This window comes from Rhinoderma darwinii, chromosome 2 (assembly GCF_050947455.1).
Source record: "Rhinoderma darwinii isolate aRhiDar2 chromosome 2, aRhiDar2.hap1, whole genome shotgun sequence".
NCBI lineage: Eukaryota > Metazoa > Chordata > Amphibia > Anura > Rhinodermatidae > Rhinoderma > Rhinoderma darwinii.
The window spans coordinates 248,082,414-248,108,516 of record NC_134688.1 but is presented as its reverse complement, the minus strand read 5'-3'; the positions used below and the strand labels follow the sequence as shown (position 1 = coordinate 248,108,516).

The 26,103-nt window shown below is 40.3% G+C and overlaps 2 protein-coding genes across 7 annotated transcripts in view; one reads left to right on the top strand and one right to left on the bottom strand.

Annotated features, from left to right (window-relative positions):
* Positions 1-594: 594 nt before the first annotated feature.
* Positions 595-24,960, bottom strand: RNFT1 (ring finger protein, transmembrane 1). Its single transcript, XM_075853031.1, has 9 exons — positions 24,018-24,960; positions 18,945-19,372; positions 16,276-16,352; positions 13,984-14,084; positions 13,548-13,701; positions 10,849-11,007; positions 5,448-5,513; positions 3,075-3,176; positions 595-2,315 (listed from the first exon to the last, which is right to left on the bottom strand). Exons 1-9 carry the CDS (start codon positions 24,041-24,043, stop codon positions 2,181-2,183), a joined length of 1,248 nt encoding a protein of 415 aa, XP_075709146.1. The 5' UTR covers positions 24,044-24,960; the 3' UTR covers positions 595-2,180.
* Positions 23,703-26,103, top strand: part of LOC142742856 (uncharacterized) — a 285,274-nt gene continuing 282,873 nt past the window's right edge. For 4 of the 6 annotated variants that reach the window (XM_075853025.1, XM_075853026.1, XM_075853029.1 and 1 more), the window contains exon 1: positions 24,179-24,363. In XM_075853025.1, coding sequence (XP_075709140.1) covers positions 24,273-24,363 — 91 coding nt within the window. In that variant the 5' untranslated portion in view covers positions 24,179-24,272. Of the gene's footprint in view, positions 24,136-24,178; positions 24,364-26,103 lie in introns of those variants that run through there. The other 2 variants (XM_075853027.1, XM_075853028.1) reach the window with 1 other exon arrangement.

Sequence of the window (26,103 nt, the reverse complement as noted above, 5' to 3'; positions counted from 1 at the left end):
TAAAACGTAAAAACACGCCCAGTTGTCTATTAAGAAAGTCATTAGCATAAATCTAAAATAGGTCATAACTCCGTCAAAATCGATTGTTTTTCTAAATAAAAAAACACTGCTGTAATCTACATTACAGCGCCGATCACATTATGTAGAAGATAGGCCACTTATAATGTGGCGACAGAGCCTTTTTAACCAAGGGCAGCTCTCACTCTGGTGGACCTAGGGGGGTATTACATGGTATGTAACACAACATTGCCACTGCAGCAACCACAATGTATGGCCAGCCGATGCTTCTGGATTGGTGTGCTGGGATTAATTTATAAAGGGGTTGTCTTAATGAAGACAAACCCTTTCAACTTTTTATTCAAGTACATCCAAAATGGGAATTTTTGGTTACTGTTAAAACGTACATTTTTCCTATATTTGCGTATGACATGACAAATCCGCCTATTTAAAATAACTTCCACTGAAATGAATATCAGGAACATGATAAAAAGTACAAATACCTCGATTGATTGTTTTCCTATAGAGGATTCAAAGTCCCAATACTGCAAAGGAGGATACAATTATGAAGTATATGTCCAAGAAAGCATGCAAGGAAGCTGAAAAAATAACTTTAATCTCTGTATAAAAGTGCTAGGAAAGATGGTCAATCCTTATAGTGAAGATTTCTTAATCGGTACACAAAACAACTCAATAACATTAGACCACACTGATCCTTCCCATCAGCAGCTTGGACAAAGCATTACTATTTATACCACCAGATGTACCCCAGTAACAAACGTGTGTTGCATTAAAGAGTCTCTGTCACCACATTATAAGTGCCCTCTCTCCTACATAATTTGATCGGCGCTGTAATGTAGATATTTTGAAAAACTATCATTTTTTAGCAAGTTCTGAATAATTTTTGATTTATGCTAATTCGTTTCTTAGACAACTGGGCGTTTTTTTACCTTTTTACCAACCGGGCGTTGTAAAGGGAAGTGTATGACGCTGACCAATCAGCGTCATACACTTCTCTCCATTCATGTCCATTTGTACTCAGCACAGCATGATCTAGAGTACACCAACATTAATTTTACTGAAGTGTCTTGAGAGTGAATAGACATCACCTCCAGCCAAGACGCAATGTCTATTCACACTCTTGACACTTCCGTAAATTTTGTGTGGGACTTAACAGCTGCACGTGATTTCGCGAGATCACGCTATGAATGACAGCAGTAGCGTCATACACTCTTCTTTACAACGCTTCCACTTGGTCAAAAGTGAAAAAATGCCCATTTGGGCATTAAGAAAGTAATTAGCATAAATGTAAAATTGCTCATAACTTGCTAAAAAGTGATCGTTTTTCAAAATAAAAACCACTGTTATCTACATTACAGCGCAAATCACATTATGTAGGAGATAGGGCACTTATCTGGTTACTGAGCCTCTTTAAAAGGATACTCTCCAGTACCAGCAAATACAGATTTTTCAATGAACAATGAAAAGGGATACAATTTTCTAATATTATTTGCATATCAATTCCTCACTGCTCTCAAGATCTCCGCTTGGGATTAGTGAATTAAAACCCCTCACCATCACACAGGTGCAGTGCTCGTTACAGTTATCAGAACTCTCTATTGTAATGAGCCGTGCACTCATACTCTGAAAGTAGTTACGGTTACTATTTACTTACCACAAGCAGATATCATGGAAACTGTGGGGAATTCATATACAAGTTATATTAGAACTTTTTATTAGAGGAAAAATAAGCTGTATTTGTTGAAGACCGCTTTAAGAGTAATCCATTTCTAGTGTGATACATATAGTCACCCATGCAATGAATTTCCTGCCTCGAAATAATTCTGAGTTAATAACAAAAGCAATATCATATTTTGTAATATAAATAGATTATATGAGGCAGAAGAATGTTGTATGTATTTGAAGATAGAAAGGTGTTTGGCTCCGAACCAAGCAGGTCATTTGCATAGGAAAGATACAGACATTAAGAGTAAACCAAAACACTCACAGTAAAAATCAAAAACACAATGCAAACCCATTAACATCTAGCCCTTCATTTAAAGAAGTCACCAGAATGTTCTTTTAAGTAAATCTATACACCAAAAGAAAAAAGTAAAACATAAACCCAAAATGGATAATAGAAATTAATTCAGCATTGTATTGAGAAGACAAGAGAGTTAAGACTAGAACAGTCGCAGCTGTAGAGACGTGGCTCCATCTTTCCACTTGTGGTTGTGGCTAGAAACCACAGTCCGGCAGAGAGGACAGGTCTTCTCTCTATTGAACCAGAGTGTGATGCACTCCTCACAGAATAAGTGCTGAAAAGGGAGAAAAAACATTTTACATAGTAAAACGTGTTATGGCGTCAAATGGCTCAAGGTTTTTTTTTCCCTTAGTAAAAATCAGTCACATCAATGAAAAGCTCTTTAACAACGTGTGACCACCCGCACCCGTTAACTGCAGTACCCGATACAGTGACATGCACGGAATGGGCTGAGCATGGATGTCAGTGTCCGGTACTGCAGTAAAGGGGTCATGCCGCTCCAGTGAGCACCACTGCTCTCTTGTTCTGATGATTGATGGGGGTCTCGAGGTACAACACTCACTGATCGTTATCTAAAAGCAGGAAAAATTCATCAAAAAAAGAGAACGTTTTAGCTTCAGTTACAAAAGCACCAATGGGGTCTGTCAGGCAATAATTGGATCTGTTGTACAGCGTCGTGGTTACCATTTATGAATGGAACATATAGGTTGAATAGAGTATAGATCTCCACTTCCTGGAATCCTGCGAGTAGGATTTATGAGGTAAGGCTGGGTTCACATGGTGCGTTTTTTTGTTTTGATAGATAAACTCCCATGTCTCTCAATGGGAGTTCACCAACCAAAAAAAAAAAAAAAAACACACCATGTGAACCCAGCCAAAGGAGGAGATTCTGCTTAACTGCTCAAAAACTCTAATTTTCTGTTTTTGAATGGGGATAGCATTTAATTAAACTAAACCAATAAGAATAAACCCATTATAAGACAATGGAATCTATTAGAATCGGTTACAAACAACTAAAAACTGGCATTGTTACCTGGCATATAAGAACAGTCGGTTTTGTAAATTCAGCTTGACATATTGCACAGATGTCCTCAGCTTCAGAACACTGTCTTTTGGTTGCAGCCACACCATAATTCTGTGGGAGAAAGTCAAGTCTATGAATTAAATGCAATATATATTACTTCTCATATGCACAGTATATTATTTCATAGACTGGGAGACATACATTTATATCCTGACTGGTGGTAAATTCAATACTGAATTTCAAAGGCAGCAACAACAGACAGTCATGGACTTAGAGATGCAGTTCCACTTGAATCAGCCTAAAGGGATATTTATTATTCTCCTACCACATAGGGGGAATGTGGGGCTGCTAGTTACATACAAGATCAGTGCAGGCTGGGCATAGTTCGCATTTGGTACTATGAACAATAGCCCGGGATTGGGAACCAATCCAACACTAAAAATTGCATTTCAAGATTTTGTACACTTTATGTGTGGGTGCCATAGGATAAGTGTCAGTGTAACGTATAGTAAAGGAGTTCTCAGGCATAAATAAAGTCAATTGAATGAAGCACATGATGTGCTCAAAGAATGTAATATACACTCCTCAACATTGAAATTGCAACACCAAGAAAGAAAAGTTTTGGAATTGTGGAAATCACAGGATCGATAGACATGTTAATAATATGCAAATGATGAAAAAAAAATGGAAAAAAAAATATTCCAAGCATCTTGATTTATTCAGTATGGAGTATGAGCGCCACGCGCAGAAACACACACACACACACACACACACACACACACACACACACACACACACTATCAATGTGGTTATTAATGGTTGACTGAGGAATGTTATGCCATGCTGAATGCACTTGGGCACGCAGCTGGCAGCTCCCTTTGCAACTGCCAACCAATGGCGTCCCACATGTGCTCGATTGGAGACAAGTCCGGAGACGCTGCAGGCCATGGTGGCAAGTTACTCTACATGGACTGCTCACATTAGCATGAGCAACATGGAGCCTGGCTATGTCTTGTTGAAAAACGGCTTCTGGGAAACTTTGGGGAAATGGCCGTAGCACTGGTCCCACAACCAAATAAATGTAACGCCGAGTTGTTAGTGTACCTGAAATGAAGACTAGAGGGGTCCGACTACCATACATTATGCCACCCCACACCAAAATCCCAGGAGGAGGACAGGTGTGAAATTCCCTTGTGAAGGCCTCTTCGTGGCGTTGCCCATGTGGTCTACAGACCAATCTCCAGCTATCGTTGAATCAGAGACAAAAGCGTGACTCATCGCTGAAGAGGATAGACCTCCATTCCAGCCTCCATTGCAGTCTTGCTGTGCAACATGATAGTCTTTGAGAGCGGTGGCACGTGGTCAATGGAACACCTGTAGCTGGACGTCTGGCTCGTATGCCCAATGTCGTGCAAACGCCTTCTGATGGTTCGTGTCAACACTGGTTTCGTCCCCATGCTTGGGATATGATGTCTAATTTCTCTTGCAGTACAGAATGGATCAATATGCGCCATTCTTCCAATCAGACGATCTGTCTGTGCCGAGGTTCACCCCCATGCACATCTTGCTGTCATTCCCGTTGTTCTCCCAACGTCCGGGACACGCAATGTTGAACAGTGCTGACATCTGGGCCTAGGCACGTAGCGATCTGACGGAGTGATAAACCAAGGTCTTTCAGATCAAGGATATTATCCATCTCAGTTTGCGACAAGTGGTGATAACTGGCACATCGTCGAACAGGAGGCATCACACAATCCTCCCACACCTCTTGAAACCGCAAAAATCGTATCATGTGGCTAAAAGACTTTATTAATCTGGCTCTTATACCCCTCCCACATGCCACAGATTGGAGCTCGGTGCTTGAAAACTTGATCATTTGCAGATCCTAGCGACACCTGCTACTTCATCGATTTGTATAACCTTGTGGCTTGGCCTTCTTGGTGTTGCAATTTCAATGTTGAGGAGTGTTTATATGCTATAAAAGTGGTGTAGATAAATATAGATATAGATTAACAGCGTCTATTATATATGTAGAATATTTTGTGTAATTCTGCATGCTTCAATAAAAATCTTAATAGAAGCTTGAGACCGTTTTCTGTTTTTTTTTTGCTTGTTGAACAACTGTAGGGAACTTCCACGTGATTTCAATCCATAACTACTTAACGTTAAATACGGAGCAGAGGAACAAAATAAAAATAAAAAATGGATGTAAATATGATAATCAAGAAAGTCATCGTGACAGGTTTAACTATTTGTCTTATGTATTGAGGGGTGAGGTCACAAATCACTTTTATACAAATCAATTACACCGTCTACAGTGTATCCTGCCTTGTATCTCGTACGGTTAGATTATTGTGTGAATGAAAATTGTAGATTACTTACAGGCTGAGCAAAAAACTGTCGTAATACATCAGCAGATGTTTTCCATTGCCTGAAAATGACAAACAGCTGGAACGAAACAAAAAGTGTGCGATAATAGTTTGGCTTAAATAATATTGTTAACAAATCATTTCATTCAGTGCATTTATTTTACAGCTAATAGTTACATATGCCAAGCATATTCCATCACCTACACAATTTTTTAGGTTTTGAATATAAATATAATCTACATATAAAGTTGAGTAACTTTATAAATAGGGTGTTGTACTGATCTCTTATTATATTATTGCAGAGCTTTATTTAAAATTTGTCTACAGCAACCTATTGAATTGAAAGCGTGGTGTCTGCAGGGTACCTGATAGAGAAAATAATTAATAAAATATATATATATATATATATATATATATATATATATATATATATATATATAAAATGAGAAAAAGAATAAAGCAGCACAGCAACAGCAGTGGGTGCAGGCCTCCTAGGTTGGGGCGAAGAACCCTTGTTAATGAAATCCCAAAAATCCTGCCTGGGGTGAATAAACACACCACTTTTCTTCACCAATTTCCTTGGAGTGCTGCCCCTTCATTTTTTGGGGGATTATATATATATATATATCTTCTGTTTAGTTTCTGGTATTTGCAGATTTTGCATGTATTTTTTTTACGTTAAAACCACTGTGTGAACAAGGTCTTACGCTTACCAGAAGCTACAGCTCGTCTGTGTGTGTGTGTCTGTCTCACACAGCTCCTGTTCCCCCCTCCATAGACTTGTATATATTACAGCTGGCACCCTGATAATAGCACAGGCATAGCTCATGAGCCTGCGTCATCCACTCAGGGCCAACTTTACCAAATTACCATAAACGTGCATGCTCGGCCGAAAAGTGCATGTATATGTCAACGTTGAGAGGGGGAAACTAGCTGATCTCCCATGGGTACAAAGGATTGTGCATGTTAACATCCAATATGTCTCTCCCGACATTTCCCGCCGGAGAGGAGGGGACAGGAGACCTCTGCACATTAGATTGTCAGCTGATCCTGCCAAAATTGGCGGGTTTGGCCAGCTTTACAGAATCAGAGCTTACATGCTGGATACATTGCGGCTTGTGTTATAATTTTACGGAATATACAGCCGCTTATACACGCTGGATGTAGAATATGCAAGCCAGTGTGGAAATTTCAGGTACCTGCACTAGAAGTGTAATATAGTTACATAGTTACATCGTTTGTACGGTTGAAAAAAGACACATGTCCATCAAGTTCAACCAAGGGATGGGAAAGGGGAAGTAAAGAATTTCTACACATAGGAGCTAATATTTTTTTGTTCTAGGAAATTATCTAACCCTTTTTTAAAGGAACAGTGTCATCACAGAAAAAAATTTCATATGTTCAAGATGTTAGTGCTTTATTAAAAACGTATATATTTGTGTGTTTGTGTTTTACTTTTTCTTATTTTTACACTTTTTCTTCCCTATGGGGGCTGCCATTTTTTGTTCCATTTCTGTGTGTGTCGATTAACGACACATACAGACATGGAATACGGCAGCCACAGTCCCATAGGGACGACGAACGGCTCCCGTCCCATTCACTTGTGTGTACGGCGTCTGTGTGGGAACTGTGCATGCGCCGCTCCCACACAGTCCAACTTGAAATTGGCGCCGTCCGGCGCCATTTTCCTGTGGACCGGAAGTCGCGGCCGGACAGTAATATTACTACTTCCGGTCGCGGCTTCCGGACTTGTGCACTTGGACCAGCGGCAGCAGACAGAGCGGACGGGCCGGAGGGAGCCGCGGCGGCAGGAGCAGGTAAGAGATTTCAATGTATGTTCGTGTTTGTGTGTGTTTACTACTGTATGTAAACCTACTACACTGTGTGTTAGCTCAAAAAATGGCGACACACAGTGTAGGAGGTTAGACCGTTCAAACCCCTCGTTTATCCCGGCACTAGCCAGGATAAAGGAGGGGGGGATGCTGAGAGCTCACTAGAGCGAGGGCTTTTTACCCAATTTTGCAATGCTGCAATTTTGGGAATAGCTCCATCTAGTGACCAGAAATGGGAAATACTATAAATTAGAATTAATTTATAATATTTCCTGACTCGTGAAAAAAATAAAAAAAATTTGAACAATGTTTAATCACCCACACACTAAATGTTTAATTAAAAAAAAACAAACATGTTTTTCTGGCAACACATTGCCTTTAAAGCCATCTACTGTCCCTGCTGTGACCAGCTCCTGCGGTAGGCTATTCCATAGATTCACAGTTCTCACGGTAAAGAAGCCTTGTCGCCTCTGCAGGTTGAACCTTTTTTTCTCCAGACGGAGGGAGTGCCCCCTTGTTTTTTGAGGGGGTTTTACAAGGAACAGGATTTCACCATATTTTTTGTATGTGCCATTCATATATTTATATAAGTTAATCATGTCCCCCTTAGTCGTCTTTTCTCAAGGCTAAATAGGTTTAGTTCTTTTAATCTTTCCTCATAACTTAGATACTCCATGCCCCTAATTAGCTTCGTTGCTCTTCTTTGTATTTTTTCCAACTCCAGGGCATCCTTTCTATGAACTGGAGCCCAGAACTGGACTGTATATTCTAGATGAGGCCTCACTAATGATTTGTAAAGTGGTAATATTACATCCCTGTCCCGCGAGTCCATGCCTCTTTTGATACACGACAATATTTTGCTGGCCTTTGAAGCAGCTGATTGACACTGCATGCTGTTATTTAGTTTATGATTTACAAGTACACCCAGATCCTTCTCAACAAGTGACTCTCCCAGTGTAGCTCCCCCTAGGACATATGATGCATGCAGGTTGTTCGTACCCAGGTGCATAACTTTACATTTATCTACATTAAACTTAATTTGCCATGTGGACGCCCAAACACAGTTTGTTTAAATCTGCCTGCAATTCATGAACATCTTCCATAGACTGAACTATATTACATAGCTTGGTGTCATCTGCAAAAATAGAAATAGTGCCATTAATCCCATCCTCTATATCATAAATTGAATAATAGTGGTACCAGCACGGAACCCTGGGGTACACCACTTATAATCGGGGACCATTCAGAGTAGGAATCATTTACCACAACTCTCTGGATACGGTCCTTGAGCCAATTCTCAATCCAATTACAAACTATGCTTTCTAAACCTATAGTCCTTAATTTACCCATTAGACGTCTATGGGGGACAGTGTCAAATGCCTTTGCAAAGTCCAAAAACACTATATCCACAGCGGCCCCTCTGTCTAGGTTTCTGCTTACCTCTTCATAAAAACAAATCAGGTTGGTTTGACAGCTTCTGTCCTTTGTAAAACAGTGCTGGCTGTCACTTATACTATTTATTGTCACATAATTCTGTATATAGTCCCTCAATAGCCCCTCAAACATTTTCCCCACAATTGAGGTTAAGCTTACTGGTCTATAATTACCCGGCGAAGACCTAGAGCCCTTTTTGAAAATAGGCACCACATTTGCCCTGCGCCAGTCCCTTGGCACTATACCAGTCATGAGAGACTCTAAATATTATGAAGAGGGGGACAGAAATAACTGAACTAAGCTCCTTAAGAACTCTAGGGTGTAACCCATCTGGTCCCGGGGCCTTGTGTACATTTATTTTATTTAGCTTGCACCATATCTACATTCATCCAATTCAGTATATCAACTGATATATTAACAGCACTGGCAGCGGCTACATCAGCTGCTCCTTCTTCTGTTGTATATACAGAGCGGAATAACCCATTTAGTAACTCTGCCTTCTCTTGATCCCCTGTGACCAACTCCCCATTACCACTATCTAAGGGTCCTACAGGTTCAGACCTTGGCTTTTTTGCATTTATATGCTTGAAGAATTTTTTAGGATTTGTTTTACTATCCTTGGCTACCTGCCTTTCATTTTGTATTTTTGCTGATTTTATTATCTTTTTACAGATTTTATTAAGCTCTTTATAATTTACAAAGGCTACAGATGTACCCTCAGATTTGTATTTTTTAAAAGCCCTTTTTTTGTCACGTATTGCCCTTTTTACAGAAGGTGTAAGCCATGTGGGGTTTAATTTTAGTCGTTTATACTGGTTACCTGCAGGAATAAATTTTGCACTATAATTACCCAAAGTAGATTTGAAAATCTCCCATTTATCATTTGTCCCATTATTTAACATTAGTTCTTCCCAGTCTATATCCTGAATTGCAATCTCATCATGGGGAAATTGGCTTTCTTAAAATTAAATGTTTTTGCCCTCCCAGCCTGCATTTGTTTTTTACAGTATAGGTTAAATGTAACTATATTGTGATCACTGTTACCGAGGTTTTCACGAACAATGACATTCCCAACAAGCTCTGCATTATTAGAAATGACCAGATCCAACAGAGCTTCACCTCTAGTCGGGTCTACCACAAACTGGCCCATAAAAATTTCCTGCAACAAGTTGAGGAAATGTCTCCCCTTTGCAGTTGAAGCCGAACCATGACACCAATTAATATCCCGGTAATTAAAATCTCCCATTATCACAACAGTACCCGCCTGTGCAGCCCGCTCCATCTGTTTATATATTTGACCTTCCATCTCCTCAGTTATATTGGGGGGGGTCTATAGATTACACCAAAAGTAACCTTTGTAATTCCACCCACAAGGTTTCAACCTCCTCACAATCTTGACCCTCTAAATGTCTCATTCACACTCACCTTCATATCGCTTCTCACATACAGACATACACCACCACCTTTCCTATTTGCCCTGTCTTTCCGAAACAGTGTAAAACCCTGTAGATTTACAGCCCAGTCATGTGAAGAGTCCAGCCATGTCTCAGCAACACCAACTATATCTATATCTTCTTCCAGTATCAAGGCCTCCAGCTCCCCCATTTTGCTTGCTAGACTTCTGGCATTTGTGAACATACACTTTAACTTGCCTGTCAGTTTTTCACTTTTATTATCAGAAATGTGATTTGACATTAATCGGTCCTTTTTATTTACACTGATGTTTTGTAACGAAAGGATCTCCTTATCTTGTTGTCTAGTCCTCTCCCCACATTCTGTTTCTCCCCCCACCAATATAGTCTGACCCCTCTCTAACCTGGCTACCCCTTTTTTTTCTACATTGACCTCCCTCCTCAGCCCTAGTTTAAACACTCCGCCACCCCAGCTAGAATTCTCTCCCCCAGCACAACGGACCCCCTTCCATTTAGGTGCAAATCATCTGCAGAATACAGTTTGTACCCCAATGAAAAGTCAGCCCAGTGCTCTAGGAACCCAAAGCCTTCTCCTCTACACCAAGACTTAAGCCATGCATTTAACTCCCTGTGGTTAAAATACCCACCGGACACCTTGGGAAGATATTCAAAAAAATGTGGAATGAATGTCTGAAAGCATAAAACGTACAAGGCATAGTGCCATGGTTGTACTTACTTTTATGATGAGGTAGAGCAAAGCCAACAAAATACCAAAATGCCATTCAGCTCCACTGGTTTGAGCCCCATAATCAATCAGGTAACGGAACCAGACAGGTGTTGAGACAAGTGTACAATAATACTGGGAAATTTCTTCCAAACACATGTACCAAAAGCCCTAAAAGAGAGAGGTTATTTAATCCAAGTGATGATATAGTCACCTTAAAAGTCTCCAAAAAGGGCATTCCACATGAACCACATTTTTTTTCTTTGCTTTGTATACAGGATTTGATGACCTGGATACCAAGCAAATAAAACAGTGCAGTGGGCTTTCTAAAAGGTCTGCAGTCTGAAAAATATCCCATAAAAGGGGATAACTACTTAAATTACTTTACGGAAATATTCTTCTTAAAAAGGGGTTCACCAGGCATTTTCTATTGATGGCCTTATCCTTTTCTCAGGTTACAGGCACAGCGCCGTGCGCTTCCGTAGCGGCTGTGCCTTAGGATTGCAGCTCAGTCCCATTCACTTGAATGGGACTGGAACAGCAATTCCAAGCACCACAGAAGTGTACGGTACTGTGCCTGTAAACTGGGGAAATGCTGCAGCGACGAACACCGCGACCGTATCAATCAGCTAATCATGGGGGTGCCAGGAGGTGCTAAAGATAGGCCATCAATAAAAATGTTCGGAGAACCTCTTTAAAATGTATTTTCTACCTGTAGAAAAAAACTCCATTGATCCAACTGGCTTTCACTGGTGACTAATGAATTATATTGAATAATACAGGTCCCTCCACAGTAATACAAGTATATAATAAGTAGTTGAATGGCAAGTGAAATTACGTATTCAGAAAATATGCCAATCATGTTATGTGGTTTTCTTAGAAGCTCTGGTTAACTACAGATATGCACAGACTAGGTCTCACAGCAGTTTATTGTGACATCACTGCATTCACTAGCAAGTCATAATATCTGACCTGTGGGGGTCCAACTGCTCAAACCATCATGGATGCCTAGACTAAAGGTATTGTCCGACAGTGCCTGTCAGGGAAACCTCTGCACTTTACCTAGCACTGTGGCCCCTCTTTTCAACCATCTGTGGGGTCTATTGATATGCCATCAATGACTGTGGTTGGAAAACTCCTTTGTTTATTTGGACAGAGTGTGTTCCATTGCATAAACATGGATGGTTAGGCTATGTTCACACGGACTATTTTGCAGGAGGAATATCTGCCTCAAAATTCAGTTTGGAAGTTTGAGGCAGATTTTCTTCTCCCTGCACGCCGATTTTCGCCGCGTTTTTCGTGGGCATAAAACACAGTGAAATACGCTTTCTCTACCTCCCATTGAAGTCCATGGGAGGTCAGAGGCGGAGACGCCCGAAGATGGGGCATGTCGCTTTTTTTTCCCGCGAGGCAGTTTTACTGCTCGCGGGAAAAAGACGCCGACGCCTCCCATTGAAATCAATGGGAGGTATTTTCGGGCCGTTTTTGACGAGTTTTGTGACGCGGTTTCCGCGACAAAAAACTCGTCAAAATACTCCGTGTGAACGATCTGTTATTTCAGATTGGATTTACAGGATGTCCATTACTGCTTGAAAAATATATGACAAGGCAGATCCTCCTACTGCTTGTCCCTGAAGCATTAAAGAGGAGGTCACCTCTCCTGAAATGTCTAATTTAGTGAATACTTGTATTCCCCTAGAAATAATTCTGGATCTTCTATTTTTAGAACGCTGTTGTGCTGTTCCTCTGTTATTCCTCCAAGAAATGTATGAATAAATTGTCCACTGGGTGTGATCATTCCTCTTTTCAAAAGGGTGTGTCCTTACATAGTCTCACTCTGTGAGCAGTGATTGGACAGTGTCAGTCTATGTAGGGACACACACACACACACACACCTAAATGATAACACCAGCTTGTTAATGTATTCATACATTTCTAGGAGGAATAACAGAGGAAAGGCACAACGATAAGTTCTAAGAATAGATACTCCAGAATTGTTTTTTTCACGAGGAATACAATTATTTTCTAAAACAGACATGTTAGAAGAGGTGACAGATCCTAATTAAGCTGTATGCCGGGGTCAAAGCAGAACTCAGAAGAGAAATTGTTCTCTCCAACATGTAATTTTTATTTGCTATACTGAATATAATGTACTTTATACTACATGGCCAGCAACCTGATGATTACTCCAGATTTAATATTATATAATAACTTGAATATAAGACCATGCAAAAAAAATTTGCTTTAATAACCTGCTCTAAAATCACCACAAAATGATCACATAACAATAAATTGGAAGCACAGAAGGTAAAATAGATCATCTATTATGTCTGCAATAAATTTAGGCAACTCAATATTTCATTAAAAGCGGACCTCTCATGATTAGATTAATATAGCATTGAGCATTTGCAGTTTATTGTATAAGAATGGTCTTATGATCTTCTGTATAGAAACTAGGCAAGTCAAAAGTATACAAACCTTTTTTTTACTGACTACATCATTCAGCCACCTCTCCTAAAGTTATTTTAAGGAAAATTTAATGGGGCTTTCAGTTGATTGGCTTTTATGGCAAAGTTGTCTGACCCCACAATTCTGAGAGTAGGGGTGCCATGTACCCCCAGAAATCATTTGCATTAGAACCTAAAGATAGCATATATAGTATAAAGAAAAGTCTAATCAAATATTGTAGTACACATATTGAATAAGTTTACCTTGCATTTATGGGACATCATAACAGAAGGCACCAGGAGAACCAAGCACTTCAGGCCCATGAAGAAAAACTTCACAACAAAGTCTGTTATCCCCACAACCCACAAAGCATCCCAGAACTGCAAAGGTCCAAGAGTTGGATTCATAAAAATCAAGCTATAAAAATAAAATAAATAAATAAAGACGAAAAGAAAAAAAAGATTAACCTGGACATAGAACAAAACTTTCTAAAACGTATTCTGGACATTAAAAAAATAGCCCTGGCAAGAAATCAAAACGAACTTTCAACCTCCACCCGCCAAATCATATGCTCCAGATAGCCACAATGCTTATAATGTTAGTGAGTTTGTACCTCACTGTTAATTTCTGCCAGTCTGGGATTAAATTAACACTATATATATATATTTATATTTATTATTTAAAAAAATAAAAGCATACCTGTAATAAAGTGCTTGAGAAGAAAAAGTGTAATACAGAAGCACCGAGCAGCCAGACAAAAATACCAGGAGCCAGATGCATTGCAATTTGGAACATTTATCCTACAAAACAAACATAAATGATCATTAATGCAAGCAGTTCTGCACAGCTACTGTCCAATGGCAAGAAATAGAAAATAATCTTAGTTTATTTCTCTTTTAATAAAAAAAGGAAAAAAAACTTGTCTAATAAAAGCAATGTGTGTATGGGAGTGACTTGGTAACAGAGCACACGGCAGCCGTACAGCCTCTGTTCTGCTGCACAGGCTCTGTCGGGTACAGTATATGTAAGGAGCTACTCAACCCTGGAAGAAATACAACACACAGGTTGATCACAGCTGTAATGCAGTCATTAGCATGAGGCCTAACGGTGCGGAAAATCATCACAAAAAATAATAAAGAATACCAATCAATGAAGGACCTTAATGTGCTTATCTGCCGCGGACAATCCATACTTATTCGAAAGATCCCTGAAAAATAATGGACGCCGCAAAAAAAGCGTGCACTTGTAAAAACGTCTGAAATTCAGGAGCGGTTTTCACCTGAAAATAGCGCCGTAGTTTCAGACGTATTGTGCGTTGCCGTGTGAACATACCCTAATTCTCAGTTGCCTCTGAGCTAGTGGGTAAAGCCTATCTGCTACCATGTCTGCCATACATTGCACACATAGGGAAGAGGACATCCTGCCCCCCTATCTCTTTGTAGCACGCCCACAGAAACATACACAGCAGTAATTATATATTTTCAGGCGTATTTCAACACGTAAATTGTTCATTTTACGTGCCAAAATACATCGTTGCAATATGCCTGCAAACACCTTCCCATCAATCTCAATTGGAAATGCGGAGCGTAGTTCATACTTTAGAAACATTGCATAAAAATACTCTAAAAAAGAAGTGACATGTCACTTCTTGAAGCATTTTACGGGCTTATTTTTCCCATTAACACTTCAAAAAACGTTCTACGACTACGCCTCAATTTGCTTTCAGAATAAAAAATGCTTTGAAAACCAGCTTGTAAAAAACATCTGGAATTCAGAGGCGGTTTTCTCTTGAAATCAGCCTCGTATTTTTTAGCCTGAACATATGCCGTGTGAACATAGCTTTGCTAGAAGCTGCATCAGCGGTTCTGTGTGTCTCTCTGCCTCACTCTGGTCTGCTCCCATCTCCCCTCTCTATAGACTTCTATGGGCAGCATGTAACCCAATATCTCAGTGAGCTGATAGTCTGTCTTGTCGAGACATATTTAGCAGTAAATTCAGAGTGAATGAACAACTGAGGGGGGAGCCTGATAAGTGGAAAAAGGTGCATTTTTCTCGAATACGGTATATTACAAAGTTTCTTATATTCACTTGTACTATTGATTTATGCAAAGTTTGTTCAAAGGTTAGTGACCATTTAAGCCAAAATCAGGAGTGGGCCCAAAACACAGGATCACAAATTTCCGTTACACTTTTTGTCTGTGCAGGCTCCACTCCTGGTTCTGGCTTCCAAATACTGATCAAAAATACTGCCGTCTGAAAGTGGCCTACGTATTCTAGCTGCCAATTTTAAGATATTCAGGGGAAATTATAACCCATAACTTCTGCAGCTCTAAGACCTGACAATTGTGCCGGCCAGTGCATCATACAGTTCCCCTGCTCCCTGTCTTAGTTTTTGCATGGCTTAGAGGTATGCCCTGGATTGTTATCCTGATGCATGATGATGTAAAACAGAAAGGCAACCAGTTTCATTATTCTGTGCATTGTATATAAAACTACCACAAGCACTAAAGCATCCCCATATCATTACATTTCATCTGCCATGCTTAACAGAAGTCATTTCAGATGTTCTCCAGTTTGATTCAAATAGATAAAATTTAAACTCACCTATACTCTCTTTCCAATTATCCAAAAAAAACATCGCTACACGTACAAAATGCGGCTACGTCTCACGTTGTCTAACGCGACGTCATGCAAAGTAAGTCACGTGATAACATGTGAACTGTGGCTGAAGTTTGTACATGCCACTATGGGGGCACAGTAAGTTATTTAATTTTATGAACGCTACATGATTAAACTCGTAAAGTTAAAATCCCTTTAATATTTCTTAAATATGGCAAAATTTTGCATGCTAGTTTAACTAGAATAAAAAAAAGTTCTCATTTACATATTGAGCTATAAAGAAAGAATCTCACTTCACAGATCCTCTTGACTTTACATGCACTTTGTGTTTGTAATCAATATTCATGGATATTGAATAGTGCGCTTACTTACTCTTAGAAAAACCTGATTTACAATGCTTTTGTTTGCATATAGAAAAGTTGTTAGCAGGCCAATTCCAACAGAAATGCCTATTAGAAAACAAAATAAAAGTAGTTAAAATCTAAAACAAAATAAAAAATTTTTTTCAACGAAAGCTCATTTAGGCTGGGTTCACACGACCTATTTTCAGGCGTAAACGAGGCGTATTATGCCTCGTTTTATGCCTGAAAATAGTGCTACAATACGTCGGCAAACATCTGCCCATTCATTTGAATGGGTTTGCCGACGTATTGTGCAGACGACCTGTCATTTACGTGTCGTCGTTTGACAGCTGTCAAACGACGACGCGTAAATTGACTGCCTCGGCAAAGAAGTGCAGGGCACTTCTTTGCCACGTAATTTGAGCTGTTCTTCATTGAACTCAATGAAGCACAGCTCAAGATTTACGAGCGTCAGACGCCTCGGAAATTACGAGGAGGAGCATTTACGTGTGAAACGAGGCAGCTGTAAACAGTCTGTCTTTTCACACGTAAATGCCTCTCAGCGTGTGAACATACCCTAAGGGTCATATAAATGAAATACTAAGTAAAATTCTGGAAGGCTTAACCCGTTAGTGACCGCCAATACGCCTTTTAACGTCGGTCAATAACGGGCTTTATTCTGATGCATATGCCTTTTTACGGCACTGCATCAGGATAAAGTAAACAGAGCAGGGAGCGTCAAATCTCCCTGCTCTCAGCTGCTAGACGCAGCTGAGGGCTGGGGGCGTCCCTGCTCTGCCGTGTGAGATCGATATCAGTATCGATCTCACCCGTTTAACCCCTCAGATGCGGTGCTCAATAGCATGCACCGCATCTGAGTGGTTTTGGAGAGAGGGAGGGAGCTCCCTCTCTCTCTCCCACCGACACCCGGCGATAAGATCGCCGAGTGTCAGTGTCTCCGATGGCAGCCGGGGGCCTAATAAAGGCCCCCAGGTCTGCCTGGAGCGAATGCCTGCTAGGTCATGCCGAAGGCATGACCTAGCAGATGCCTGTCCGTTTTAAACGGACAGGCAGTAATACACTGCAATACAGAAGTATTGCAGTGTATTATAATAGCGATCGGAGAATCGCATATTATAGTCCCCTAGTGGGACTAGTAAAAAAGTTTCAAAAAAAGTTTCATAAAGTTAATTTTAAAAAAAATGTGAAAAAAAAATGTGAAAAAAAAAATGAAAAACCCAGCTTTTCCCCTTACACAATGCTTTACTATTAAAAAAACAAAAGTAAAAAAGTTACACATATTTGGTATCGCTGTGTACGTAATGACCCCGACTATAAATATATTACATTATTTAACCCACACGGTGAATGCCGTAAAAAATGTAATAAACTATGGAAAAATTGCTGTTTTCTGTGAATCCTGACTTAAAAAAAATGTGATAAAAAGTGATCAAAAAGTCGCATCTACTCCAAAATGGTACCTATAAAAACTACAAGTCGTCCCGCAAAAAAAAAGCCCTCATACAACCGCATCGACTAAAAAATAAAAACGTTACGGCTCTTCAAACATGGAGACACAAAAACAAATAATTTTGAAAATAAAAGTGTTTTTACTGTGTAAAAGTAGTAAAACATACAAAAACTATACAAATTTGGTATCGTTGCAATCGTAACAACCCGCTGAATAAAGTTATTGTGTTATTTATATCACACGGTAAACGGCGTAGATTTAAGATGCGAAAAAGTGTGGCGAAATTTCAGGTTTTTTTCTATTCCCCCCCCAAAAAAGTCCATAAAAGTTAATCAATAAATAATATGTACCCCAAAATGGTGCTATTAAAAAATACAACTTGTCCCGCAAAAAACAAGGCCTTATACAGCGATGTCGACGCAAACATAAAAAGGTTATAGCTCTTGGAATGCGACGATGGAAAAACGTAAAAAATGGCTTGGTCATTAAAGAGGCTCTGTCACCAGATTTTGCAACCCCTATCTCCTCATTACGGACGCGACTATAACAAATGTGTAACTTTTTCCTAAGCATTTTGGAAGGTGAAAAGTGGGTTTTTACAAAAATATTTGGATTTTTATTTATTATAAAATTTGTTTACGTTTTTTTTGTTAGTCCAACTGGGGGACTTTACTATGCGATCATTTTATCGCTTTTATAATACCGGACAAGCATCTGTTAGACCCCTCCCTCTAAAACCACTGAGATGCGGCAGTCGCTATTGCCTGCCGCATCTAAGGGGTTAAATGGGCGGGATCACATGACCGGAGACCACTGTTATTGGTCTCCGATGGTTGCCCTGGAGCCCGAGGCTGTTAGCAACAGCCTAGGCTTCAGGAGAAGAGAACCCGATTCAGGGGAAACAACTTCTGCAGCGCTGCCGTGAAAAGGTGGCGCTTCAGAAGAACTACCCTGAGCAGCCGCCGTAAAAAGATTATACGGTGGTCGTTAAAGGGTTAATAATACTAACAAATAAATAATACTAATAATATTATTTAATAATATTGTTACTACAACTACCTTTGTTTCAACTATGTTGATGAATATCATTTTTCTGGGTACATTCGAAGCCCAATGACAATTTTATTTTTTTAATTACACAAATATTCACTTTATTGATATTTGAGGGTAACCGTTAAACTATTTTAATGCAGAACAATAACTACAATGTGAGCAAAAATTTTTAGTACCTGTTAGGTGCTGAACAATGAGTTTGGCACTAAAGATTAAAATATATGGAAAACTTTTATCCAACCACTGATAGACATGCAGAACCTCCGAGATACTGTTGCTTTGTTCTCTTGGGTCTGTGTTATTTGGATCATCTTGCCCACCCGCATCATTAGTATTCGAGTGTGTATGACCAGGTCGATTCTGAAATCGGATGGTTGGTCTTGCAGGTCTTGGGCCAGACCTCGTGCCACTGTCAGTATTTGATGAATGTATATTTATTGCTACATCTCCAGAGTTGCTGGAACCATCTGCAGGTGGACGGCCAGCGGGAAGAGAAAGGCAGGCCAAGCCTTCACCATTTCCCGTCTGATGGCTATGTCCACAGCTTGTCTGCATGTTGACAGTCTCCTCTTCTTCTAACTTACAAGCCACGCTGCTACATTTCCTGAAATGGAGAGAATACATCTATGAGGACACCCTACTGAACCCCACAAATAAAAAGCAGTATATACACAAAAGCAAAACAAATGCCATCACTCAAAAGAAAATGACCAAGATACAAACTCCCTACTCCAGTGCATTTCCAACAAGTACTGTATTTTAACCAGTATAGGCTGTACCAGGAAAGCAACACTTGCATGCGCCGCTCCCACAGAGTCCAAATGGAAGGTCTGCGGCCGAGCGACATCCGGCGCCATTTTCTTGTGGACCGGAAGCTGCGGCCGGACAGTAAGATGACTACTTCTGGTCGCGGCTTCCGGACATGTGTTCTGAAGCAAGCACTAGGAGCGGAGGGAGCAGACGGAGCGGAGGCGGCAGGAGCAGGTAAGTTATGTTTGTGTATGTTCGTGTTTTATTGTGTGATTACCACTGTATGTAAGCCTACTACACTGTGCACTCGCTCAAAAAATGGCGGCACACAGTGTAGGAGGTTGAACATTCTATCTCCTCCTTTCTCCTGGCACTAGCCAGGATAAGGGAGGGGGGATTGTGTGAGGACACTAGAGCGAGTGTGTTTACACCAAATTTGCAGCATAAAGCAATGTGGTTGCTTTACCACATGCCAATGCTGTAATTTTGGGAATTGCTCCCTCTAGTGACCACCACAGGTAAATGTTATAAATTAGAATCTAATTTATAATATTTCCTGACTTGTGAAAAAATACAAAAAAATTATAACAATGTCTAATCACCTATACACTAACTGTTTAATTAAAAAAAAAAATTTCTAGCGACACATTTCCTTTAAACCCAGCTGTAAACATGTATTCATGACGTTGGTGGCGTTTCAACCTCTGGTACACTGAGATATTGTTAGAACGGGGAGCCCCAGTTCACTGTCCCTCCTCACCAGGACGTCCGCAGTAAAGAAGAGTTGGATGAAGCGGTAGATTAATTTGCTATTTTTTCCGTCAGATTTTCGTTGTTAGCTGATGGGACTTGAGCTTCCCTTACTAAACAGATCAGAATGAATCATATTCATCATGGCTCCGATTTAGAAGCCATCTCACCAGTGTGAACAGAGCATAACTGAGGATCTTAGAGTAAACCAACAATTGTGGCAATGTAAATAAACTATTTTGTTCGATCATCTGCTGAAAATTTATGACCAGTTTGTCCAATGTGTCTCACATTAAATAACGATTCACCACTTGTCCTACTGCCAAAACATGTTAATGGAACTTAAAACGTTCCTCATGATTTGTCATATTTGCCTATTTATTGCCATAAACACAACATTATGGTCATGAGGGATCATTATCCGTCGAAAGAGACTAAAAAACTTATACTAGTAAAGAATGCCTGTCATCTCTCCTGACATGTCTGTTTTAGGGAATACTTGTAGTCTCCACAAAATCACAATTTTGGAGCATCTTTTCTTAGAACTCTGCGTTCTGCCATTCCTCTGTTATTCCTCCTCAAAATTGATGGATAAATTGACAACTGGGTGTTACCATTCCCTTATCTGAGGGGGTGTGTCCCTACATAGTCCAACTCTGTCAGCACTGATTGGACAATGTCAGACTGTGTAGCGACAACTCCCCAACTGGTAATACCCAGCTGTCAACTTATTCATAAAGTTCTAGGAGGAAGAACAGAGGAACAGCACAACACAGTTCTAAGAAAATCTGCTCCAGAATTGTTAATTCATGGGGAATACAACTGTTTCCTAAAACAGACATGTCAGGAGTGGTGACAGGTCCTCTTTACAACCTTCTATACACAGGACAGAAATTTTATGCGGATATTCCACAGCGTTTACGCGAGATAAATTGACATGCTGCAGATTGAGAATCCGCACTGCAAGTCAATTTCTGCAGATTTTTTTTTTAACACCATGTGAATGAGATTTGCTCAAATCATCCACTATGTGCTGCAGAATTTCCAGACAGAAGTTCTGCAGCATTTCCGTCCTGTGTGCAGGAGGCCTAAACTTAAACCAGCTGCTGATCTTACTGACATAAATATAACGTTTCTAGAGGTTCTCAGATGTGGAGATATGGGAGAAATAAGCGATTATAAAATGATCGCCACAATGCTACCACTCCTTAAAGGGATATACACTAAAGACACAAAGGAGCATACTAGCCAGTAATAAAAGAAAGTAAGCTTTATTGGACATATGTAAACATATATAATAGATAAAAAGGTACAGAGCTGGACATGAAGACTCTGAATAATTTCACTATATCACAACTATCCAAAAGGAGTGTATGTGGATTGTTAAATTGGGATCCATGACACCCGTCGGTCTTAACGAACAACTCAATTTCACCTCTTTTCTTTAGAATCCCTTATTTCCACTGGTTTTTAACTAGGATTTTAACTATCTGTGTCTGTTTTCATAATCATATAGGTACTCGCTATACCACACTTTTGACAGCTCCATGTGATGAGAACTCGTCCGTCCTGACTTGCATTTAATCTGGAACGCGGAGGGAGAAGAACTCCTGGCTATTTGTAGCCCCACCTTTTACTGGGGACTAAATAATCTCTTCTACTGCATGTCCTTTTTCTAATTATCATCTTCGTTTACACAGTGCATGTTATATGTAATGGCTCATGTATGTAATTTTTGCTTTTTGTAGTATATTCATACTTATAATATTTCGGTACACTGTTTCCATTTATGTATACTCTGTCATCACAAGGTTTTTCTCTTTTGTCTCTCTTTTTTTATCCATCCATCCTGGATCGATTGCTGTTTTTTGTAACACATTTAAATTTATATAATCAGTATTGATTCTATGTGTTTGTAACGTCACCTATTGGTGTATGCAATTTACCGTATTTTCTAGCTTAACCACTCCCTAGGGTTTTAATATTACTTCCCCTCATATTTTTAATATGTCGTGGATCTTATGAATTCACAGTTAGCTATATATTTTTTTACTCTCATTAATGGGTCTGGGGTTAATATATATCTTTTTTCTTATTGAGTCTTCGATACTGCACTTGCAATAGTGTTTATTTGACATTTGTTTATTTTAAACTCATTGTAGTTTCGGCTTGTACTAGAGAGATTCTGATATAACTTACCTCTAGGTAGTGGGACATCGTTACATACTTTTCTTCTCCTCCAGTGTTCTTTGTCCAATTAGGTGCGCGCATCCTCTGCGCGACGCTGGTCTGTGGCCGGCCCCCTTCCTTGCCCCCTGTAGCGCACTGCGCATGCCTGGGATCCCTGTACGCGTCGGGGATCCTTGGTGTGCGCTCAGGCGCTGGAAGTGGGGCATGCCTCACTTCCGGTCTCGGCAGATGACGTGCGCCGGAATCTCCTTGGACGGAGTTACACTCGATTCACCTGGGGCTTGCGCTATTTATACTCCTTACCTCTTTAGACACTTCACACCCCTTGAGGAAGCACATCGCGAAACGCGCATTGGGGTTGCATCTCACACTAGCCCGACTCTCTACATCTATCATTCACTATGGGTAAGTTATCATACGAGTGGGTGGACTTCTGGTTTGTTTAGGTTGCAGTCCTTGTACTTTTTTACCTTATATGACTGATGGTCTATATTCTTGTCCTAGACTTCTGCGTGTTTATAGGTCGTACATCACCTGTTCTTTCATGACACTTTACTTTTACGAGTTTATCCATGTTATTGTTGTCTTACAGTGTTGATGTACTATGACCTGTTTCATGATAACACTAGTCCATCCACTTCAGCTCGTGTATTGTACACTGCCCTTCATTTGCAATATAGAGAGAGTCCTGATAGTTGTGATATAGTGAAATTATTCAGAGTCTTCATGTCCAGCTCTGTACCTTTTTATCTATTATATATGTTTACATATGTCCAATAAAGCTTACTTTCTTTTATTACTGGCTAGTATGCTCCTTTGTGTCTTTAGTGTATATCATTATATATGGGAGTTGCCTCCTTTCTATACTAGGGTAGCATGCTATACCTTAAGCATCTAGCCCCATACGTGCTATATGAGCTGTTTTGTGTGTTCACACTCCTTAAAGGGGCCTAATGTTATCCAATGTGTGAGAAACATGAATATACGCAGCTTACTAATATCTACTTTTTACAAGTTCTGCGCAGTTTCCTCTTTGTGAAGCCACACCCCTTTGTAAGCCAATCCTTCCGTCCCGACTGCAGACGGAGGGGAATGTGACGAGAAACGTCCATCAGCCTCCACTATTGACACTGCACTTGTGTTCGTTTCCTCGATGTCCAGGACCCGCACAGGCGAAAGATGGCGAATACTTAATTGGTGCTTCCATATGTATGGGCATGCAGGAGTCTATGGACCTAGTGGTCACATGATACATCACATGACTGCCGCCACAAGTGTTTACAATTGCAGTACTTGAAAAGGAAGAATTTAAGGGGACATACATTAGTGCTATAACTTTCTATTTTACGACATCTGACCAATCACTTTGAGCCTAGAACTCATCACATCAGTCAGCATCTCCCCAGGCTGAAATGGCTGCATACACTACACATAACAGGCCGCATTCACGTGGATAGACGAGGTAGACTTGAGCTTCACTTTCCCTATGAGATCTAGTCTTGGCGTCAGCAGATTCACGTCACGTGTCAATAATATTTACTAAAAGCGCGCGTCCTCACCGCTCATAACTTGGTCGTAGCTTCATGCTGGTGCTTAGAGCCGAGAACGTCGCCGTCCATCTCTATGTCAGAAGCGGCCAGACAAGCACAGACTGCTGAGCTCGGCGGGAGGCCACAGGTAAGCCGCTCTTTCCGGGACACACAGGTTCCGGGTGCTATTGGTGTGACGACCAGTATTCGCGTACGACAGCGACGTCATGTGGAAGGAGGAGCAAGTTCCAGCTTCTGAATACGGCAGAGCGTTTACCACGTCAAATGGAGGAGGGGAGGACGCTTGCGTGGTTACTAAGGGCAAGTGGGCAGGCGTCTATGGGCATTAGCAACGGGATTCTGGACTCAGACACAGGTGAAGGATGAGTGATAGCGTTATATTATAGGAAACTACTTATATGACTGCTTCTCCGTCTGCTGGAGACTTTATCTGGCGGTGATGTGATTTTTGTGCTGTGCCAATCTCAGAACTATTTGCCTATGAGTTGTGCTCTAGAACAAGTCAATGTCAAAGGTGATGTGACCACCATGCAAATGAATGCGGTTCCTATTAACCTCTGTTGAGATGCCACTGCTGTGTTGACTATGCTGGAGCTGCTCATCGGGTTCATCTTATTATTAGAAGTCAGTGACTGCTACATTTATGACCCACCTAGTAAATATGGAGAGCCCTGCCACCATGCCCCCTCCCACATTACCTGCTGGCACAGTTAGTGAGATTTATTAATACTGGCACACTGTCCTAGCAGTGTGCCAGTCCCTCCCCTAGAGCAGTGTATGCCCTGGTGAAACAGGCCAGGTCAAACATGATGGTATTTTCTGCAAAACTGGCAAAAGTGAATGAATGAAGTATAGGAGGGTATAATGCGATCGCTGTTCGATATTGGGCTTTGAAACCAGCCAAGAACATGATCTCCGCAGTCATAGAAACTTCAGACCAGCTCTAGATGTTCTACTCTTTTCTCTGCGATCTCGTCTATGTTGACATGTTCACATAGAGCAGTAACACTACCGCATAAGACAATAACCCAGAATGCGTAGAGCAGACGGCTGCTGCTATTTATACCCAGTGCTGCTTTCTGATTGGTGGAAATCCAAGTCAGCTTCATGACATCACAGCGTGACACTATCATCTCATAGGTGGTTCTATTTGGTTCTTCTGGGCAGAACCGCCTTCTGGTTGGTGGAAATCAATGTCAACTTTATGACGTCACAGTCAAAATGACTAATACTTCATGAACTGTTCTATTTGTTGCTCTTGAAAGATGCCCCTCTCTTATTGGTCTAAACTTGTCAGAAAACCATTATAGTCAGAGAATGTAACTTATTGGCTGTTCAATTTAGCTCAACTAAATGTCAAACAGTGCTGCTCTGATTGGTGGAAGGTCAACCAGATTCTTCCTCATGTTAAAAAATGTTCTCCTAAATGGCCTGACATTCAGTATATTAGCCACCATCCTGTTCTTTCTGCAGATACACACAAAAGTCATTTAGTTATTATAGAACTTTGGTCATAATAGAACTTTTATGGTTAGCCAATAAAGGTATCATACCATCTATACTTTTGTCTTTTTTGACCCAAAAGTATTTAACATTGCAAGTCATTAACATAAAGAGGAAATCTTGTTATTTATGTGGTGTTTATCTTACAAATACCATGAGCAATTCTCTCAGTGACCACTAGATGGAGATGTTGCTCCTCTTGTGACTCATACTGCCTGATACATGAAACTAGTAGAAAAGAAATAATTGTCAGAGATAAAAATCCTGTGGATGTTTTTTATTATAACTATCCACCAGATTAATTGATTGCCACTTTTGAAGAGATTGATTGTTTTTGCATTTTTTTTTTCTAATAAACATGAAAATGTAAAAGATAATTTCTGGAAAATTGCTGTGAAAATATCTGCACTACAAATAAGGATGCCTTTATGTATAACAGTAGTATCCGGCCAATTGTTTTATTGCCTGAGCCCGACACAACTGATGGTAAATTTGTACACTTTCCATTGTCCATAGCAGACAGAAAAACAATACATTCAACATTTCTCTATCCGGCTCAGTGAGAAGTCCAGCGCAACCTCTGATGCCACCA